Below are 21,838 nucleotides of genomic sequence, written 5' to 3' on the forward strand. Positions count from 1 at the left end.
TGTATATCTGTGTGTATGTGTGAGTGGGTGTGTGTGTGTGTGTGTGTGTGTGTGTGTGTGTGTATATCTCCTGCATTCTACTGGTTCTGTTTCTCTGGTAGAATACTAATATAGATTTTAGTATCCTTATATATTGATATCACACTACAGTAAATAATTGAGACATTGAGTCAGCTCTAGAAAGTAATGAAACCCATAATCTGTTTCTAAAATGGTTTATTATCATTATCTCTTAAGTGCTTTGAACAAGTTGCCAATGGAGGTGATTCAAAAACTATCAGGGAATATGGCAAGATTTGTAATTTTGTGTTTTTCCAATCAACTAGAGCATAAAATGGTATAATATGTTTTGAAGGTGCTAGAAGCCCACAAAACAATCAGAGCCCTGACAGCTGCCATGCCTTGGATCCCCTGCTCAGATGGTATGATACTGATGCTCATTCACTGTGTGATATTAATTTTGTGATGTGATAAGCTATGACTTAAAGGTAGTGTTCCTTTCCCACATCAACATAAATTCCCGGTTCCTAAGTTTTAATCAAGATTTTTATCCTATAGGACCTAATCAGTAGGTAGGTACATAGATAGATAGATACAGATAGATAGATGATAGATAGATAGATAGATAGATAGATAGATAGATAGATAGATAGATAGATAGATAGATAGATAGATAGACAGATAGATACACACATACATACATACATAGGTACATACATACATAGTATAGAGAGATAGCTTTTAGCCTGGGGGCAGGTCTAGAACAATGATTTGAAAGCTCCCTACTGCTCATCAGGAAAAAATGGAGCCATAAGACAATGTAACAAGATCTTTAAAATGCTGAAAGATAAAAACTGCAAACCCAGACGAACACTCTATCCAATAAAAATATACTTTAAAAATTAAAGCAAAATAAAGACATTTTCATACAAAAGGAAACAAGATCATTTTTCAGCAGATTTACACTACTAGAAATTCTAAAAGTAGGGTTTTGTTTTTGTTTTGTAATTAATTTGTACAATCATTATATGTATATGTAAAAAAAAGAAATGATACCAGATGGAAACTCAGATCTTTAGAAGGAGGAACACTAGATATAGTAAATAAATGGGTAAATATAAAACATATTTTGCTTTTTTTATTTTGTTTTTAAATTTATTTTTAGTTTGTCTAAGTTTCAGGGTCCACGTGTAGGATGTGCAGGTTTGTTACATCGGTAAATGTGTGCCATGGTGGTTTGCTGCACAGACCGACCCATCACCTAGCTATTAAGCCCAGCAACCATTAGCTATTCTTCCTGATCGAGTCCCTCCCCCCACCCCAACAAGCCCCAGTGAAAAACACATTTTTCTTAATTTAAAATGAATAGAACTGTTTAAAACAAAAATTTATAACATTGTATTTTGGAGTCCAGAATCTTTGCAGATGTAATACATATGACAACTATTATACAAATGATTGAGGAGAGGGTAAATAGACCTGTACAATTACACGGTATATTTTATGCAACAGGTTACAATATTAACTCTCACTGGACTGAAAATTGAAGATTGTACAGTGAAATCCCTAGGGCAACCACTACAAAGATAACATAAAGAGGTACAGCTAAAAGGCAACAGATAAATTAAAATGGAATTCTAAAAAATATTCAATTATCCAAAAAGAAGGCAGGAAAAGAGGAGCAGAGGAATACAACCGGAAGGAACAAGCAGGAGAAAACTAAAATTATAGACTTAAAGCAACCATATTAATAACGAGCCAAACATACCATTTAGAAGGCTGGAATTGTCATAATAATTTTTTTTAAAGCAAGACTTGGCCCAGTGCAGTGGTGCACATCTATAATCCCAGCTACTCGGGAGGCTGAGGCAGGAGAATTGCTTGAACCTGGGAAGCAGAGGTTGCAGTGAGCTGAGTTCGTGCCACTGGACTCCAGCCTGGGTGACAGAGAGAGACTCCATTTCAAAAAAAAAAAAAAAGTTAAACTGAAGACTGTTAAAGTTGTTTTATAAAAATCAGATATCTGTGGATTAAAAAGGGGACAAAACCAAGATTATTATCAGGTAAAGCGGGACATTTCATTGGCCAACTCATGAGAAAGACATAACAATCATAAATCTGTACGCATCTAATAACAGAGTTTCCAGATGTATAAAGCAAAACTGGCCAAATTAAACAGAGAAATGTACAGTTTACAGTCATAGTCTGAGATTTTAATACCCCTTTCTCAGCAACTGATACGATTACCAGGCAAACAAAAACAAAACAAAAACATTAAAGATGCAGAACTTCTGAACAACACCAGCAACTACCAAGACCTCATCAATATTTGTAGAACATTCCACTCAGCAACTGTAGAATACACATTGTTTTCAAGTGCAAATGGCATATTCACCGAGATAGACCATATGCTGGGCTATAAAACAAGTCTTAATAAATTTAAAAGCTTTGGAATCTTACCATTTATGTTCTCCTACCACAATGAAATTAACCTAGAAAGTAATTTCAACCATATATTTTAAACCTCAAATATATGGAAATTAAACAATGCGCTTGTAAATAATTCATTGGCCATTGTCATTGCTCAAAATATTTCAAAGCCATTTAGCAGGTACAAGCTATGATGTGAAACAGGTTGTGATTTGAACAAAGCACTAGAGGCCATATTGGCAAAGTGAACAGTTTTTCTAAAATCCATGAAAAAACTTTAAGGTTGGTCCAAAGCAAGATAAATAATCAAATATTTCATATGTTATTTTATCCTCAGTATCAGAATTTTAAAATCCTTTGTTGCAAGCTAGTTAGCCTGGTACCCTCCTATCTAGACTGCTAGAAGCATATACACAGAAAATTCATCTTTCCCTACTCGGTAGCCTGTGTTACTCTCTATTCTCTGAAAGTTTTAGATATGTTGTAAATAGTCATCTCTTAGATTTTCTTGTATTTAGAAGTTGTTGTTTGGTACTACAACAAAAATTGTTGTTTAGTTGTAATTGTGAGCACACTGGAAAAAAGAAAAAAAGCTAAATACATTTTCACTTTATTGCTCACTAAGATAAAAAAATCAAGAAAGACCAGTTTTAGGACTATTACTTTTCGTAGTGTTCCCACACACTTGGGAATGAGTTCAGATTAGCTGTCATATAGCTACAGGGCACTGACGTCTTCTAACCTCTTACATCAGGTAAAACCCACTGAAGGATGCCAGGACATCTTGCCCCAAGAGATATTTGCCAGACTTTAATCAGCTTTCAGGAAAAATGAAATCTACTATCTCACTAATCCCTTATCCTGTGCCAAAGCCTGGTCCTGCTTGTCTTTATGTCTTGTCTGCTTGCCTTTATGTCTCCTTGGGAATGTGTTCCAAGATGTTTTGACACCTGAAGTTTGGGTTAGGTCAGTATTCTTAAGCCTAAGCTTGCATCCGAATCACCAGGAGGGCTTGTCAAAATAGATTGCTCGGTCCACCTCCAGAGTTTCTGATTTTGCATGTCTTGGGGGGATCCTGACAGTCTTCATGTCCAGCTAGCCCCCAGGGAATATCCGTGCTGCCAGTCTGGAGACTACACTCAGAAAACCATGAGGATTTCCTGCTAAAAAGAAAAGATAATGTTACAAAAAGGTCTAAGATTCCTCAAAGGATTTAGTTGGTTGTAAAACATCAAGGACTGCTTCTTCCCTGGGGACTAAAAAATTTTTTTAAAAAGTCAAGACTATTTGAATTGAGATATTTCCCACCCTCCTGTACCTCTTAAAATACTTTAAAATACTTTAAAAGTGTTTTGTTTTATTTTATTTTATTTTGAGACAGAGTCTGGCTCTGGCACTCAGACTGGAGTACAATGGCTCAATCTTGGCTCACTGCAACCTCTGCCTTCCGGGTTCAGGCTATTCTCCTGCCTCAGCCTCCCAAGTAGCTGGGACTACAGGTGTGAGCCACCACACCTGGCTAATTTTTGTATTTTTAGTAGAGATGGGGTTTCACCATGTTGGCCAGGCTGGTCTTGAACTCCTGACCGCAGGGGATCCACCCGCCTCAGCTTCCCAAAGTGCTGGGATTACAGGCGTGAGCCACTGCGCCTGGCTGAAAAGTATTTTTAAAAATACAAAATAAAAATACTTGAAAATACTTAAAAAGTAAAAAAAAAAAAAAACTTTAGGATTTTAGGGAAAAAAAAACCCCTCAGAAACAGAAAGTCAAATATCACATGTATTGACTTTCACAAGTGGGAGCTAAACAATGGGCACACATGGACATAGAGTGGAAGAATAGACACTGGAGACTACAAAAGGCAGGGGTGGGACTGAGGGGTGAGAAATTACCTGTCAGGTACAATGTATACTATTTGGGCGGTGAGTACACTAAAAGCCCAGACTTCACCAGTGTACAATCTATTCACCTAAGAAATCTGTACTTGTACTCCCTAAATATATAAAAATTTGAACAACTTTTAAAAAAGAATAAGTGGCATTGTTACAGAACCTGGTTAGACAATCCTCACAGTAAAGTTCTTTTGGCTCCGTTTGAAAACAAATAATAAAAGAAAGTGTCAGGAATATTTTGTAAATAAATTATGGGCCCACATTGTATTGGCTCTGTTCCAGAGAATGACACAATCAATAATGATGCGTTTTTATTTAGTGCATTAATCCAAATTCTCGTGAAGTAACAGCCAGGCTGTGGCTCCAATGCCGAAATTTTTAAAGAAGGTATAGGACAAATTTAGGATGAATTTATGATTAGCTCTTTAAAAAGGATTTCTTTTTTTTTTTTTTTTTTTTTTTTGAGATGGAGTCTCACTCTGTCTCGCAGGCTGGAGTGCAGTGGGGCAATCTCGGCTCGCTGCAAGCTCTGCCTCCTGGGTTCACACCATTCTTCTGCCTCAGTCTCCCGAGAAGCTGGGACCACAGGTGCCCGCCACCACGCCCGGCTAATTTTTTTATTTTTAGTAGACGTGGGGTTTCACCGTGTCAGCCAGGATGGTCTCGATCTCCTGACCTCATGATCCGCCCGCCTCAGCCTCCCAAAGTGCTGGGATTACAGGCGTGAGCCACACCACGCATGGCCTAAAAAGGAATTCTTAATACACATTCGCTCATTTAGACATTCAAACTTTATGGGACACCAACTTCCTGCCAAGCTATGTGCTACACTATAAGGCAATTGAAGATACAGAGTTGAACAAAATACATTTGTCTCCTTAATTGAAGACATAATGGACTTCAGAAAGTTAGCGCAGAAATGGAGCTTAGTAACCATTTGGCCCTGCGGTTCTCCAAATGTGGTTCTGACACAGAATAGTGTCATCTGGGGACTTGTTAGACATGCAAACCCTTTGACCCAGACCTACAGAGTCAGACACACGCTGGCAGGGGTGCAATCAACCGTAACAAACCCTTGGGTGATCCTGATGCATGCTGAAGTTTGAGGATGAGCAAGGTAGCCCCGTCATATTTTACTTTCCTTAAGTCACAGACCACTGACAATCTGATGAAAACAGAGTTTTGCAGATTACTTTGGGTGGCTCACACTATTGGTTTAAGGCTGAACCTTGTCCAAGCTCTTATTTTTACAATTAAGCAAAGTAAATACCAAGAGTTAAGTGGCTAATTAGTTTAACAGCAAATTAAGTGGCAGAATGGTGTCTACATGCTCAAGCCAATCAATTCCAAGTTCCTATCTCTACCTTTCTACTTACACAGCCACAAAAGCCAAAAGTGGAATGAAGTCCAGAGGACTGAAGTCACAGTAGTTTATGATTTCATTTAAAAAAATCTATCTTGTCCATAAAGATGTGACTACTCTTCCAGAGAAGACACGGATGATTTTTTTTTGTAATGAGGAAAAGCATGTGCTCCAAAGATTATCTCCGAAAAACAGGTATGTACCTAGAAATTATTCTCTGCCAAGAACATAGTGCAACATTCAGGCTCGTTAAAAAATAATGTTCTCATTTCACAGGTTTCTGCTGAAAGAGCTGGGCATTATTGTTGGTAGGTCAACTGTGTCTACTTAATCACACACCAGAAAACAACTAAACACAAAGAACAACAAAAAAGGTAAAACAAGGTTGAGTAAAAGAAGACATTAACAAAATAATATTAAATGCATCCATTTCAAACACAGGCAAAAAGAATCCAGGATCATGATTTCTCAGGTGGAGGCTGAGGTTGGGAGAGGCAGAAGGAGGCTAATGTTCCATTTCTTCATTGGATCGCTGATTATGCAGGTGTGCTATTTCCATTCAAGCCAAAGACTTAGATGCACTTTTCTAGATGCTGTATGTCAATAAAATAGTTAAAACACACATAAAAACAAGATGTAAAGGTTTCGATCATGCAAAGATTAGTTCTAAAAAGGTGTTTTATGTGGAAGAAGCATTTTACACCCATGTATTTCACAAGAAAAGGCATACCAGGGTATATATCAGGTGTAGGGTATACCAGGAGGGACTTCGAAGTCTATGATTCCTCAAAAGTAGAGACAGCAGAAAGGAAATGATCTCCATTAGTTCAGAGAAGATGAGGTCAGAAACACTGAATGAGCATGAGCTGGGAGGTGTTTTAGAATTAGTAATGGGACACACATTGTCTCAAGCCAAACAATTCTATGACTATGCAAGACATGATACGTTTCACGACTGTTGGTTTCTTGGTTTGAAAATGAAAGATTTTTATTTCCCTCTACCTACCCCAACAAAATTTTGCAAATTGGAAACTGCTGAATTCCAGAAGTTTCGAAGTGTAGTGTTCTATTTTTAGACAGTAACACATAATTTTTAATTTCTTATTGAAATGATATTGCCTTGAACTATGTCCAAAATGGGAGTAAAATGTATTTAAATGTATAAATGCAAATGCAGAAAGTGAGATCACATTGTGTTAAAATGTTCAAACCCTTTGACTCAAATTCCATGTTTTTTCTAAATAACCACACATGAACAGAAATTTATATAAAGGTATATTTTAAATGGTAATTTTTAAAAGCAAAAAGTTAAAGATACCTTATACAGAATTCTGGAATAATTAAATAAATTGTGACCCTTCTGGATGAAGAACACATGTTTTTGAAGAATAGTTATTGATATGGTAAAAATACAGAGTATGATTAAGGAGCAGGATATATAAATAATATAGAATGGACTTAATTTTTTAAAGAATTAAGCAAAACTGTATTTGCAAAAATATAAGAACATTAAAAGTTCTCATTTTTCTGATTGAATACTGTGTAATGTCTATTTTTTTCCTAAAGCTTTTTGATGTTTTCCAAAATAAACACATTAATTTTAAAATTATAAATGTATCAGATACTCTTTCTAAGGAAATCTAAATAGGTATGAAGAATAAAAAGAAAAATTATTCTTTCCCTTTCCTCATCCCATCACTGTCCAAGATACATGCAAAAATAACATTTATAACAATTATTAGATAGTATTTCTTTTCTCTTTTTATGTATTTATAAGGGTAAAGTATACATACACATAACTTTTTTGATGAAAAAACATTCTTTAAAACTTGCATTTTTCCTTGAATAATATATTATTAACATCTTTTTTAGTTTACCTTAACTTAAAATCACTATCTCAAGTTTTGTTTGGGAAAAATACTTTGTGCTAGAAAACGTCAAGCAGTATTCTAAAATTGTTGAGTCATAGATTGATAGAAATGCATATATGGGACCACCCTGCTAAGCTGCTTCCAGATTCCTGACCCACAGGAACTATGGCAGAAAAAATGTTTTAAAAATGTTCATTATTTAAAGCTGCTAAATGTTAGGATAATTTATTCCACAGGAAAAAAAAATTGTTCCATGATATAGACTCATGATATTTTTAAGGTAGTCATTTCCTTGCTTCCTTCCTTCCTTCCTTCCTTCCTTCCTTCCTTCCTTCCTTCCGTTCTTTCTTGAGGCAGTTTCTCTCTTGTTGCCCAGGCTGGGGTGCAATGGCACAATCTTGGCTCACCAGGCTGGTCTCAAACTCCTGATCTCAGGTGATCCACCTGCCTTGGCCTCCCAAAGTGCTGGGATTACAGGCGTGAGCCACCATGCACAGCCAGGTGGTTTTTTTCTTGTACACATTTTACATCTACCAGCCTATCACTAATACAGTGATCAGTGCACATAGGTCTTTGGGTACAACTGTGGAATGATTTCTAGAAATAGAGTGGTGGATCAATGGACATGCATTTAAAAAATCTTGACATTTATTGCCAGATTATAACTGTAAAGGCCATATGTGAAAATAACTCACTTTTCATACAACCAACGTTATTGATTTTAGTAATTTTTTTTCTGACTTTATTAAGTTGTACATCTCCAATTAACAGTAAGGTTGAGCATCTTTTCATTTTAATTATCCATTTGAATTGACTCATCATACTCTTTGTATATTTTCAGTTACATTCTTTTTCTTATTAATTTATAGAAGCTGTTTATATTGTATTAACTCTTGTTATTTTTATCCATCTGTTGAAGCTCTACTGATCTCATATGTATTTGGTGTTTATCATTCATATGCCTTTCAGTATAGACACATTTTAAACTTTCCATATTCAGAGCTTTTTATTTTTTGCTTTTGTGTCTTGTTTTCTTTATGTGAAGGCTATAAAGACATTTCTCTGTTTTTTTTTTTTTAGTGCTTTGTTTTACCATTAGGTGAAAATTTTAATTTTTAATTTTTTTTTTTTTAAAGACAGGGTCTCACTCTGTCACCCAAGCTGGAGTGCATAGCATGATCACACCTCATTGCAGCCTCGACCTCCAGGTCTCAAGCAAATCCTCCTGCCCCAGGCTCGAGAGTAGCTGGAACCACAGGTGGTGCCACCATGCCCAGGTTTGTTTGTTTAACTTTTGTAGATATGAGGTCTCACTGTGTTGCCCAGGCTGGTCTTGGACTCAAGGGATCAAGGGATCCTCCAGCCTCGGACACCTAAAGTGTTGGGATTACAGGTGTGAGCCACCATGCTGGCAAGGTGAACGTTTTTAATTTATCCAGAAATTATTTTTGTGTATGTACTAACTACTGTGGTAGCCAGTCTCCAGGTTGGCCTTAAATTATCCTGATGTCTTGGTATTCACACTCTCATTCAGTTCTCTTATACATTATATAGGGTTGGTCTATGTAACCAATAAAATATAGCAGAAGTGATGTTATGTCACTTCCAATATTAGGTTATTAAAGATGACTTCCTTCTTGGGCTCCTTGTCTCTCAGATCACTCAATCTGGAGGAAGTCAGCGATTATGTCATGAGGTCACTCAGGCAGTTGAGGTACTGGCTAAAAGTCAGCAAGAACTGAGGTCCACCAACAACCTTGTGAGTCCCCTGAAAGCAGATTCTACAGCCCTGGGAAGACAGTGGCTCCAGCCCATGGCCTGATGGCAACCTCATGAGGCTGAGCTGAAGCCACACAGCCAAGCCAGTCCCAGATTCCAGATTCCAGACCCACAGAAGCTGTGGCATCACATATGTTTATTGTTTAAAGCTGCCAAATGGCCAAATGTTAGGGTAATTTGTTCCACAGCAATGGATAACTAACTTAACTACTTTTAAAATAGAAACTGGTTTTACATAAAAACAAAAAACAGGAAATTGTCTTTCAGAGAAAGACAGGGCTTTTGGTTTGAGGATTCATTATTGAGTCCCTGCTGTTTGAGCATTCATCTCCCTTCCCGATGCGTGCTGACCTTACAATCGCTATCTCCAGTTTTGTTTGGGAAAAATACTCTGTGCTGGAAAATGTTAAGTAGTATTCCATAGACTTCTAGTTCCATGTTGGTTCCATTCTAAGCCCTTGGATGACTATGCTTTTTGGTTACCTTGGAAATGCTGGAGCCAACAAAGTTGTTGGCTCACATTTTTTACTCCTATTCTGCTAAAGTGGAGGAATAACTCTCTTACACATTGACATGTAAAAACACATAAAAGTTGACATAACATTTGTAGCATGTTGTCAATATTTCATCTTTAAATTTTGTCAATATATTAGATATGATATTTAACTTTTTCAATTTATAGAATATTCTAGCCATGTATCCTAACTGGCAGTCAGGATGTGTCAAATTAGTTGGCCAAGTTTATTTTTCAGTTAAAATTTTGCATTTTTTCATTTCAAATAAGCACATTAATAGACATACATGGTGTAATTACTATTTATCTTCAAAATTATAATTTTTAGATATATGGAAGGGGGCCAAGAACAGTGGCTCGCGCCTGTAATCCCAGCACTTTCAGAGGCCGAGGTGGGTGGATCACCTGAGGTCAGGAGTTCGAGACCAGTCTGGCCAACATGGTGAAACCCCCACCTCTACTAAAAACACAAAAATTAGCTGGGTGTGGTGGCTCCCGCCTGTATCCCAGCTACTCCGGAGGCTGAGGCAGGAAAATCGCTTGAGCCCAGGCAGAGGTTGCAGTGAGTCAAGGTAGTGCCACTGCACTACAGCCTGGGTCACAGAGCAAGACTCTGCCTCTAAAAAAAAAAAAAGATAGATGGAAGAGTAGACAGATAATGGGATAATGGAGACTTGCCACGAATTGATGGCCTGTTAGAAATCAGCCACCTCTCCCATCAGTTTCCAGCTTTTCTCTCAAGGGACTAGCCTAAAAGAGCCACACATTCTACAACTGTCCCTTTGTTTAGTGCCATCTGCCTGTCATCCTTGGGGCAGTGTACCATATTGGAACGGATGCATTAGTATTTTCTTTTATAAAATAGGAGGAAGGCAACCGTAAAGGAAAATCAGGATATAAAAAAGGGACATTATCTAGTAGGTCAATTTTAGGAAAGAAAACGTATGTTACCTCCAGGGCTATGCTAAGCACTCCAAGGTGACATAAGCTTTTTATTCTATGACTTTCTTCTTGACCACAGTTGTCCTGTCATTATTTCTTGTGCAATGAAAATAGCATTCTCACATATAGATGATTTTTCAAAGGGAGGCTGAGGCAGGAGAATCGCTTGAACCCAGGAGGTGGAGGTTGCAGTAAACCGGTATCACACCACTGCACTCCAGCCTGGGCAACAGAGCAAGACTCAGTCTCAAAAAAACAAAACAAAACAAAAACATATCTATTTAAACAGATATTACTTTGTCCATAGCTGGGACAGAGAACTTGACAGTGCTCTAACTACGCAGAAAGAAAGACATTTATCAAATGTTTAATATTTAAAAGATGGGAAGACTGGTCCAGTACAGTGGCTCATACCTGTAATCCTAGCACTTTGGGAGGCTGAGGTGGGCAGGTTGCTTGAGCTCAGGAGTTCAAGACCAGCCTGGGCAACATGGTGAAACCCCATTACTACAAAAAACTTAAAAATTAGTTGGGTGTGGTGGCACGTGCCTGTAGTCCCAGCTACTTGGTAGGCTGAAGTAGGATCGCTTGAGCCTGGGAGGTTGAGGCTGCGGTGAGCTGTGATCATGCCACTGCATTTCAGCCTGGACCACAGAGGGCGCCAGCCCCTCTCAAAAAAAGAGAAAATGATCTTCTATCATTTTATGGTTATAAATAGTGGTCAAGTCATAGGGAAAATATTTTTCTTTCCTGAAGACAAACAGGAAATCAGAAAACCCTCTTTAGATACAGGATGATGATGATACAATGACAATTTTCCTTTTGCTTATCTGAATGAGTACAAGGGTTACTGATGTATCATCCTTTTGCTTCTAGTCTTAGATAAAATGTTTCCTTCTTAAGAGATTACCATCAGGCTAGCACCAGGCAGTACCTTAAGCTTTTCAATAGTTAAAAAAAAGAAAAAAAAGACTTCTGTATAAAGTTTTCTGAAATGTTCAGATGTTTTGTACTGTTATTAATACTATTGAGAGAAGAATAACTTAAAGGATAAAATAACTTAGTCATAAATAAATATAAACAAAGACCTAAACCTATATACATAAATCTTTAGCTCTCCTCTAAGTGGGGAGAAAATAGTGCTGAGAAAAACATGAGCAATGTGGAACATATATTTATATGCTTAATTATTAATAATATAACCATGGTATTATTAATAAGACCAATGTGCATGTATTTTGGGGTTAATTTCTCCTTTGCCATGATGATAACTGAAATGTATTACTCATGAGATGAGAGAAATAGCACAGTTTTTTTTTTTTTTTTTTAATTTTTTTTTATTTGAGACAGAGTCTTGCTCTGTCTCCCAGGCTGGAGTTCAGTGGCGCGCTCTCGGCTCACTGCAAGCTCCGCCTTCCGGGTTCACGCCATTCTCCTACCTCGGCCTCCGGAGTAGCAGGGATTACAGGCGCCCGCCACCTCGCCCGGCTAATTTTTGTATTTTTAGTAGAGACGGGGTTTCATCGTGTTAGCCAGGATGGTCTCGATCTCCTGACCTCCTCGTGATCCGCCCGCCTCGGCCTCCCAAAGTGCTGGGATTACAGGCATGAGCAGAATAGTTTTTAATAGATGACAAGAAATATAACCATTCAATATTGTGGATGGGAAGAGAAAAAAACACCGAAATACCATCTGTGTAAGAAGTCACGTACAGGAAAGAAATTAAAGCTCTGACAATATAAGCCCAGATTTTTAAAAAGCCATTTATTTTAAAAAACTGGTTTGTCAAATCACATACATGAGCAGATACACAACTACCAAAGTGGCCTGTAATAGACACCAGTGGGGCGGGCACCACACAGTACCTGAAAAATACAGCTAAAAAAAGAGGAGTCTGTTGAGTATTTAATTTCAGATTCCTACTTGACTCCTTGTTGAATGGCTTTAAGTTAGCATATAGTGAGTGAGAGGTAGAGTCCCAAGTATAATAGGTGATGCCTCAGGGCTCCATTTAAAAACAAAACAAAAACAAAACCATTTCTCCCTCTGCACAAGAGAAGCCTATCCTATATTTTTTCCTTTGCGAAAACAGAAGCCAAGTTTCTCTTCTCAAATGGTTCAGCATTCCCAATCAAAAAGTGGTGTGTGGTAACCTAGGTATTGTGCTTGTTGAGCCATTTAATTTTCCTCACCCTCCGATTCAGATTCTAGGAGAGAAGAAAGAAAGAATTTAGGTATTTCCCCCGAGATTCCTCTAATAAAGGTCATAAATTACTACAGTCACCAACCCAGAACCCTGCCATTGCGCCAGCATACTTTTACCCGAGGCACCCATTATTAGGTAAAATAGTCACATGAAGGCAGATGGCAAACTCTTGCTCTTTTCTGCTTTCAGGTAAATTTTGCCTGTCTAAAAATGCAACATGCATATATATACGAATACTTATAAATGAATACATTATATATATATTAAATTTATACATATAAATTATATAAAAATTATATGTATATAAATTACATATAAATTATATAAAAATAAATTTATACATATAAATTATATAAAAATTACATAAAAATTTATACATATAAATTATATAAAAATATACAAACATATATACATATAAATTATATAAAAATTTGAATATATATAAAATTAAACAATACAACTTTTCTTCTTTGGATCACCTAAGATAAACTTTTTATTCTTTGTTTTTTTTTTTTGAGGCAGAGTCTTGCTCTGTTGCCCAAACTGGAGTGCAGTGGCACGATCTTGGCTCACTGCAAACTCTGCCTCCCAGGTTCACGCCATTCTCCTGCCTCAGCCTCCCGAGTAGCTAGGACTACAGGTGCCTGCCACCTCGCCTGGCTAATTTTTTATATTTTTAGTAGAGACGGGGTTTCATTGTGTTAGCCAAGATGGTCTCGATCTCCTGACCTCGTGATCCGCCTGCCTCGGCCTCCCAAAGTGCTGGGATTACAGGCATGAGTCACTGCGCCGGGTCTAAACTTTTTATTCTTAATTAAATTCACTCTATTTATTTATTTATTTATTGAGATGCAGTCTTGCTCTGTCATCCAGGCTGGAGTGCAGTGGCGCGATCTTGGCTCACTGCAACCTTCGCCTCCTGGTTCAAGCGATTCTCCTGCCTCAGCCTACCGAGTAGCTGGGACTACAGGCATGTGCCACCATACCTGGCTAATTTTTTTTGTATTTTTAATAGAGACAGGGTTTCATTATGTTGGCCAGGCTGCTCTCGAACTCCTGACCTCAGGTGATCCGCCCTCCTCAGCTTCCCAAAGCACTGGGATTACAGGTGTGAGCCACCACACCTGGCCTGAATTCACTCTTATCCATTATTATCCTTCCATCTTACATTTCCATTATTTAAAATTGCCAGTTAATTGGTAAAGGTGTCATAAAAATCTATAGAATTCCATAATGTGTGATTAAGCTAAATGTATTTTTCTCCTTTCACATCTACTGATCATTTCTTCTTTACTGTCCTCCATCAGAGTGGATAATTTAAGCCCTTCATTTCGTTCTTTGTTTTTACATGTAGAGATTTTTATTGCCGTGATTTCAGAAAGGAAAGCTAAGATGTCGGCAAAATGTTTGATACAAAAGATAACTCAAGAATTTTAGTTTTAGGAAAGCAAGTAAAATCTGTGGTAAATATTTTGACATATAATGAGACAGTGTTTAAAGGTCATCAAAATTTTTAAACAGAATCATACCTTCTTCTGCATTTTGTAACCACTCAACAAATTTCTTCATCTGGTCAAGAAAAACACTTTTGCCTTTAGCAACATGTGCTTCCTTATACCATTTCAGTATTGCTTCTTCGCTCAGAACATCAGCTGCAATTTGAAATCAAAGATTTCAAAGTTACTACACAAATGTCATGTTTCAAAACAACTTCATGTCTTACAGTTTAATAGAAAGCAATCGTTTTTAATATAAAGCATTCTGTTACTTATCAGAAGAGAGGAACCAAGTTGATTTTCATGTAGCACAGTGCCCTATTTTGATAGCTTACTAAAGGCTTAAGTAGGCATCTTAGGCATGATATAATGCAAGCCTATAGCTCACTACTAGGACTTGGAAATCTCTCACAGTGCTAATTTGCTGGTAGGAAATAGAATTATTTTGTAATTTGGCAAATGAATCAGCAATTCCAGCATTTTAGAACATTTTGTGTCCTGCCAAGTTCAACCATATCTTGATTAAAGAGCAACCTCAAATCACCAGTGTCTTTTAAGGGGATTGGGATTTTCTTTTTTAGGAGAAAAATGGCAAAGGAAAAAAATGTAGATAATATGCAATAATGTTAGCAATTAGATATAAAAAGGAACTTCTGGGTTGTGGGAGTAATACACACATAAACTGAAGTTCCACACTTTCTCCATCACTAAATCACGACTTATTTTCCCACAGTATATCAAATTACAAGAGTAATATTTTTCCTCTACTACATTAAGGGAAAACAGACACATTAGCTAGTTTCCTACAGGTTTCTGACAACAACAAAAAAATGTTAACTATCTTTTGTCTAAAACTCTAAATTCCACAAATGTGCCTTGATATTCTCAAGATACCATTAATTGAGAGTATTTAATGTTAAGAATGAGAATATAAAAATAAGTGTACATATTCTCCCAATGTTCTAATGTCCTAATGGGTTGTTGTTTGGGAATTTGTAGTGGGAAACGAGATAGAAAACAGGTACAAAGCATTTATTATTGTCCCCGAGATGTGCTCAATTCAGTACAAATACTGATAAAGCCATATAATGTTAATAAATTACTCGAATGATATATTTTCAGTTAAAATGTAATTTCAACTTATGAAAATGACAGAAACAGTTTAATACTGTTTTCATTTAAAACATCACTGATATTTTCATAACAAAAACACTGGCTTTTTATTTTTAAAGAATTATTGGCTCTTGGAAAATGTTCTTGGATTAAATTGAAGAGACTGACCTGACTAAAATGAACAAGATTTGTTTATGAAAATAAAAGTTGTTTTTTTTTTAAACTTGTTTATTATTATCACTAAAAACACTACATTTTGCAAAGGAAGCAAGAAGTCTGAATTTACTTATAGAGACTGGATGCAAGAGTTACAATCAGGGGTCCTATAGAATTACTCTTAGCTTCTAATTATTTTAGCTCTTTGTTTCCAGCTCTCCACTGAGATAAAAGAAATTTCTACCAGCCATCAGAGCCTAACTGTCATAGAGTTGAGGAGCAGGCAGTTGTGTCCCAAGGAATTGACCTGTTATTATGCAAGACTGCCTTGCAGAGACTTTTAAAGAACATTAACAGAGATTTTAAAAGTCCCTTTTACGTAATTTGTAATTTGTCTTTAAGATGCTTGTGATTAGATCCGTAATTATCAAACTGGATCATGTCTTCCTGTCTGTAGAATAATTTTGGGCATATACACCCAACGTATGTATATTTTTGAGTTTATAAATTATATTCATGCACTACTGAACTATCGTTATTAATGTTCTAAACAAACAATATAATTTTAAACTGTGACAAACATGGAAAGGAGAATTGATTTTTTTCTCCACACCTTACTGAACTGAGGATGATACAAAGTACAGGTTGGAAAGCTGATGTAGACTGCAGTTTAGTGATACTATTTGTCTGAGCTTTCCTTTTGAAGGTTGAGAGCTCATTCCTGTGTTTTATTGCCCCACAGAGGCTGAAAGAGACCATGCAACTACTGAAATGCTTGTCGACGTCAGTGCTTGTGAAAAGCACACTAAATGATAGGCAAAACCTATCAAATGCATTGTTTACTGCAAATCTTGTGCCTTGATATTCTTAAATTGCCATTAATTGAGAATATTTAATGTTAAGAATAGGAAGGAGAATTTAAAATAAGAGGAGTCTACATATTAATGGTGCAATGTTGAGTTCTTAGAAGAACCCAGTTTGGTAATAACTACTTGCTGAAAGATCAAACTTCTAGCACCGGAGAATTATTAACTAAAAGCTACTGAAGTATCTACATGGAACACCATAGAGGTAAAGCATTAACATCAAAGAGTGTAAGAAGAAATTCAACTTCTATTTAGTGAAAGGAAAGGTCTGAAAAGGAAAGAACTCCTTGAGGGATAAAGAATCAGACAATTTTTTCCCTCGCTAAGGATAAAGTGGGGAAAAGAGTTAATTAAAACTGAGAAATCATGTTTGGTGGGATATTCCACAAATGCCTCTTAGGAATACAGAATAACAGTAAAAGACAGTAAGAAAGGAAGACATTGTATGATGGCACATAGAGACTGGAATATATGTTTCCCCTTCTATCTGGCCAACTTCTTCACAATGTTTGGTGAGATGCATGCACCTCGAGAGCCTTCACTTCTCCCCCTCCAAATTAGCTTTAACAAGTTAGGTGCCCTTCCTCTGTGGTCCTATCCCTTCTGACACCCTCTGTGTGAGGCTTATTTCAGCAATTGACATGGTGACTGTAATTCTTTGTTTTCTTCTACATCCTGAAATTCAGGAAGTCAGGCACTATATTTTGTTCATCTCATTTCCAGCATTTAATGAAACACCTGCCCCATAGTATCTATTCAACACATGTATAAGGAATAAATTTGTTAACTTGATGAGGAAAAAAATAAATATTTCTCAATTTGTAGAGTTCTAATGTATTCATGAGGATCAAAGAGACAATATTGTAAAAGTGGCTTGAGAACTGCTAAATTTTAGATCATGTTAGTTATTTAGAAAGTTAGTCTAAAACTATGTCACTTGAAACTCTTGAAATTCAGAATTTTTTTATTAGGAATGTCACATAGGGACACAAGTCAAAAATAATTTACCCTAAGAATGCTGGGAATATATGCTGAGAAGGGCACTCACCCTTTTTTAGAACTAGAATAAAAAACTCCTTTTAGAAAAATTTGCATGCAGGATAGAATTTAACCTAAAAAACTTCTGCAAACAAGAAAACCCATGACAGAGATAATAACAGTACTTGACAAGGTAGTTTTATACGTTTTAGACCATGCTGAGTCTATGGGACTTATCTTCGGGGAAAAAAGAAGAGAAAATTATTTTTAAAAGTCAATAATGTGATGCTTGAAAGTTAGCAATGGATTTACTCTTTCTTACTGCCTGAAATATACAAATCTAGATTTTAATACAGAAAGAGAATCTTTGCAAAATGACCCATCACCACTTTTTTCTTTGCTGACTAGTATTATTTAATTTGCTTTTATTCCACTGTTATTTATATAAAAGATTCATAAATCTTTCAATAATGATATTCAATTAAGTAATTGGATTTGCCATGGCTAATCATATGCCCAAGTTTCTGTTATCCTCAAGTTCTGGACATGTTGGGAAAGGGGAGCTGTGTGTGTGTATGTCCATGTATGTGTTTGTGTGTGCTGTGTGTGTAAGAGAGAGATAAAAATGAAAATTAAAAAGGAGCAACGGTTTCCATTACATTTTAAAAACCACATTTTAAAAACTATGTTCCTTATGACAAACTAAAGGAATCCACAGAAACTTGGTAAAAGCAGCAGAGAAGACACTATTCCGTATTTGTAAGATGTGGATATGTACATGAAATCAAAGGTAAGTATAATCTTGAACATGTTACTGGAGTTCATAGCATCTGTTGCTTCTTGAATTCTATATACTTTACACCAGTGGTCCTGGTACAACAGTCAGAGCATCACTTTGGAAACTTGCTAAAATGAAAATTCTCAGGCCCAATCCTGGCCCTACTGAATCAGAATCTCTCGGGGAGCTGTGTTTTATACCAAGCTCTCTGGGTAATTCTTAGGCATATTAGGAAAAGAGTGCTTTAACACTCACTGTTTATTAAGTCTTTCTAGGCATATAAAACACAGAATGAGAGCATCAGATCTTTACAGAAACAAATCAAATACATGTCTCCTGGTGCACAAGTGTTTGGTGGACAAAATAAGGTGAAAGTAAAAATCTGGCAAAAAAGAGACAAGACGGTAAACATAGTTAACACAGTAATGCTCTTAACGTGGTATGGAACAATCATTCCTCAGGGATTCCATGTTCTCAAGAGAAAACATGGAATTATTTCACTTAGGAAAACAGACTATATATATCATTTTGTGGAAAATTACAAAATTACCTAGAAAATGGTATTTAAAATGTTAGTTCAGTGATGTATTTTAGGTTTCCACTTTTAAAAAAGTTTCCCAATTTCATTTCCAAAAATAACTAAGGCAGAATTAAAATTGATGTTGACACTCACCCTTCCTGTGTTCCCTGGGGCCAGGTCATACTTGCCACAGACCTAACTAATTTTAGGTTATTTAAATGCTGATTACCTAGTTAATCAATAAGCCTAAGAGCTCATGCCTCTTCTTTTTACTTCCCAGTGCTTACTTCTTGAGTTATTTTATAATTTCGGGTCATACTGACCCTTAGCATCTGGGGCTGATGAATGAGAAAAAACTCAAAGTAGCCAGTTTTACTACCTGTCAGTAGTTGTTATAAGAAGTCTAAAGGAAAAGGAGGTTGGCATTAGTGGTTAAAATAGAGAAATCTGCAGGATTTTAATAGTTCATATGCCACCTAGATGCCATTTCCCATAACAAGGGGTTTGCTGATTCTTTGTGATTTCATTGCAATAACAAGATAGGGTGCTCCTGAAGATGAGACTCAAACAATGATGTCTCAGTTAAAAAAAAAAATTTGGTGAGAAACACTGGTTGAGTTATCTTTTAAATGACAAGAAAGCAAACTATGTTCAAGTAACTAGTTTATGAATAGTTTGGTTTTCTGTAGTGGAAAAAATTTACCACCCTCAAAACAGTGAAACCTGTTCCATAAGTCTCTCTGCCAGTTTTACAAATGGAGCCAGCTGTGGCCACGGAAGGTTGGGCCCCACATCTCATTCTTGGCTGCTGGGTGCCATCTATGAGTTGGTAACACAGCTTGCAGGTTTGGTTCTGATGGGTAGATCGCTTTGGGTATCATTGGGTGGGGCCTAGTTTTAGGACACTGCTATCTTATGACTAAATCCAGGAAGACCCAACTCAGATCTGGTTGGAGAAAACACCAATTACTGAACCTCAAGTGGTAATGGGTGGCCATCATATTTTCCTACTGACTATTATAATTGTTGCTGAATACTTTGTGCTCTGAAAAAGTAAAATATCACCCAAACACCTGTGGACAAGATTCATTCATTTGAAGAATCTATGTGGCCAATTAAAATTCATTGTGAAATGCTATTAAGCATTTTTAAAAGAGCTATTATTTATGTAAAACTTTTATTTTCCAAATTCCCAAGATATAATTCAAAATAGACAAATTTAGGAACACATCAAAGAGAAAATAAACATTTGGCTGGTATTAACTTTTCTGATATCATGATATTTATGAATATAATAACATAAACATATTACAATGTTCAAAATGTATCATTTCTTAAGTGTTCCTTTTTCTCCCTCACAAAACTATACAAATTTAGGCCCAAAAAATAGCCTAGGACATTTTTGTATGCTGTAGGTATACAGATTGAGATCAGTTAAAACCTTTAGCATTCATTTTTTAGTGCCAGTTGTCATGGCAACCTAATCCTTATAAATACAATGAAAAGACAGTAAATGTGAAAACCTAAAAATAGCCATTCCCTTGGAAAATAGAAGAATGGCTGGGCCAAGTAACTAAAATACAAAGTAAAAAGGCTAATTACTTCAGTAATTTTAAAGTCAGATATATGGTACCTAAAAGGGTCTGAACATAATATATATAGCATTTTGATAATCATTGTTATTAGAGCTAATCCTTACAATTCAAAAACAGGCTCAATTTTATATAATTACATTTTTTTCCACCATCCCCAAGAAACAATTACCAGTTCATCTACCAATGAGAAGTGCCCAGGGGCCTAAGCAGGGTTTCCAAGCCAACGCATATGTGGCGTGTATGCCTCCTCTCTCTACGTGGTATGGTTGCCTCAATAAAACTTCCACAAATTAGCATCTTGCTGTCCATCTCTAAACAGAGCCCCACAACCTCCTCTGCCTCATTCCCTGCTCTGCCCCTCAAAGAGCTTCAGCAAAACACAGAAGCACAGCAGTGGCACATGGATGGATACCTTTGTAAAAGAGAACCACAATCTTCTGAAAGGCTTTCATGAAATGGATGTTGTCGTAGCAGTATTCCTGAACCTTCTGGAGGAGGATCAGCTCTGACTGGCCTTGGGAGCTGAACACGGCCAGCAGGGGAGCATATTGCTAGAACAGAAGTGGAGAGTAAAAGCCATCACTTGCGTGGGAGGTACACAGCTGACACTGCTGGAACCATAACAATAACCTGGAGGGTTGCTTAGAAAAGACTGACTTTAGGATTAATACCTTGTTATCATCATATTGTGTCCAACAGCGTGAGGGGAACAGAACAGTAGGAACAAAGCAGTATGGCAGACCTGTGAGGGAACTGGGAAGAAGATTCACACTTTCTCAATGGCAGAGCTACAGTCCAGTAATACAATGGATATTGTATGAGGATATGACTGCATTTTCACAATATCTCTTAGACATAGCAGGCATAGCAATTATCTTTAATATAGGCAGATTCTCATATTTGGACTCTTAGTGGGTACAGAGAAAGAATCTTGATGGGTTGCTGGGATAAAAAGCATTCATTTAGAAATATCCTTGACTTTCTGACACTGATGCACAGCCATTGTTTTTCTGAGACTTACTCAATTCAATACTTATCTCTTCTAAAGGGCCTTCCCTAATCAAAGTAACATGGATAGTTTATTCACTGCTATGTTCTCATGAACGGTGGGTGCAAACTTGAAAAAAATTAGAAAGTATATGTTTAGTCTGAGTCTGGGGTAATTGTAGTTGGAACCCATTTGCCATACTCTCAATTAAGACAAATGTGGGCCAGGGGTGATGGCTCATGCCTGCAATCCCAACATTTAGGGAGGCCGAAGCAGGAGGATAGCTTGAATGCAGGATTTCAGGACCAGCCTGGGCAACATAGCGAAACAACAAGTCTCTACCAAAAAAT

General features: G+C 36.8%; 1 protein-coding gene across 8 annotated transcripts in view; it reads right to left on the reverse strand.

Annotated features, from left to right (window-relative positions):
- Positions 1-12,536: 12,536 nt before the first annotated feature.
- The window catches only part of BZW2 (basic leucine zipper and W2 domains 2), a 60,628-nt gene continuing 51,326 nt past the window's right edge, over positions 12,537-21,838 (reverse strand). For 6 of the 8 annotated variants that reach the window (XM_025378346.1, XM_025378350.1, XM_025378348.1 and 3 more), the window contains 3 exons: positions 20,913-21,051; positions 14,528-14,650; positions 12,537-12,999 (listed from right to left, as the gene is read on the reverse strand). In XM_025378346.1, coding sequence (XP_025234131.1) covers positions 12,971-12,999; positions 14,528-14,650; positions 20,913-21,051 — 291 coding nt within the window. In that variant the 3' untranslated portion in view covers positions 12,537-12,970. Of the gene's footprint in view, positions 13,000-13,821; positions 14,651-20,912; positions 21,052-21,838 lie in introns of those variants that run through there. The other 2 variants (XM_025378345.1, XM_025378347.1) reach the window with 1 other exon arrangement.

The sequence above is a fragment of the Theropithecus gelada genome, chromosome 3, assembly GCF_003255815.1.
Source record: "Theropithecus gelada isolate Dixy chromosome 3, Tgel_1.0, whole genome shotgun sequence".
Lineage (NCBI taxonomy): Eukaryota > Metazoa > Chordata > Mammalia > Primates > Cercopithecidae > Theropithecus > Theropithecus gelada.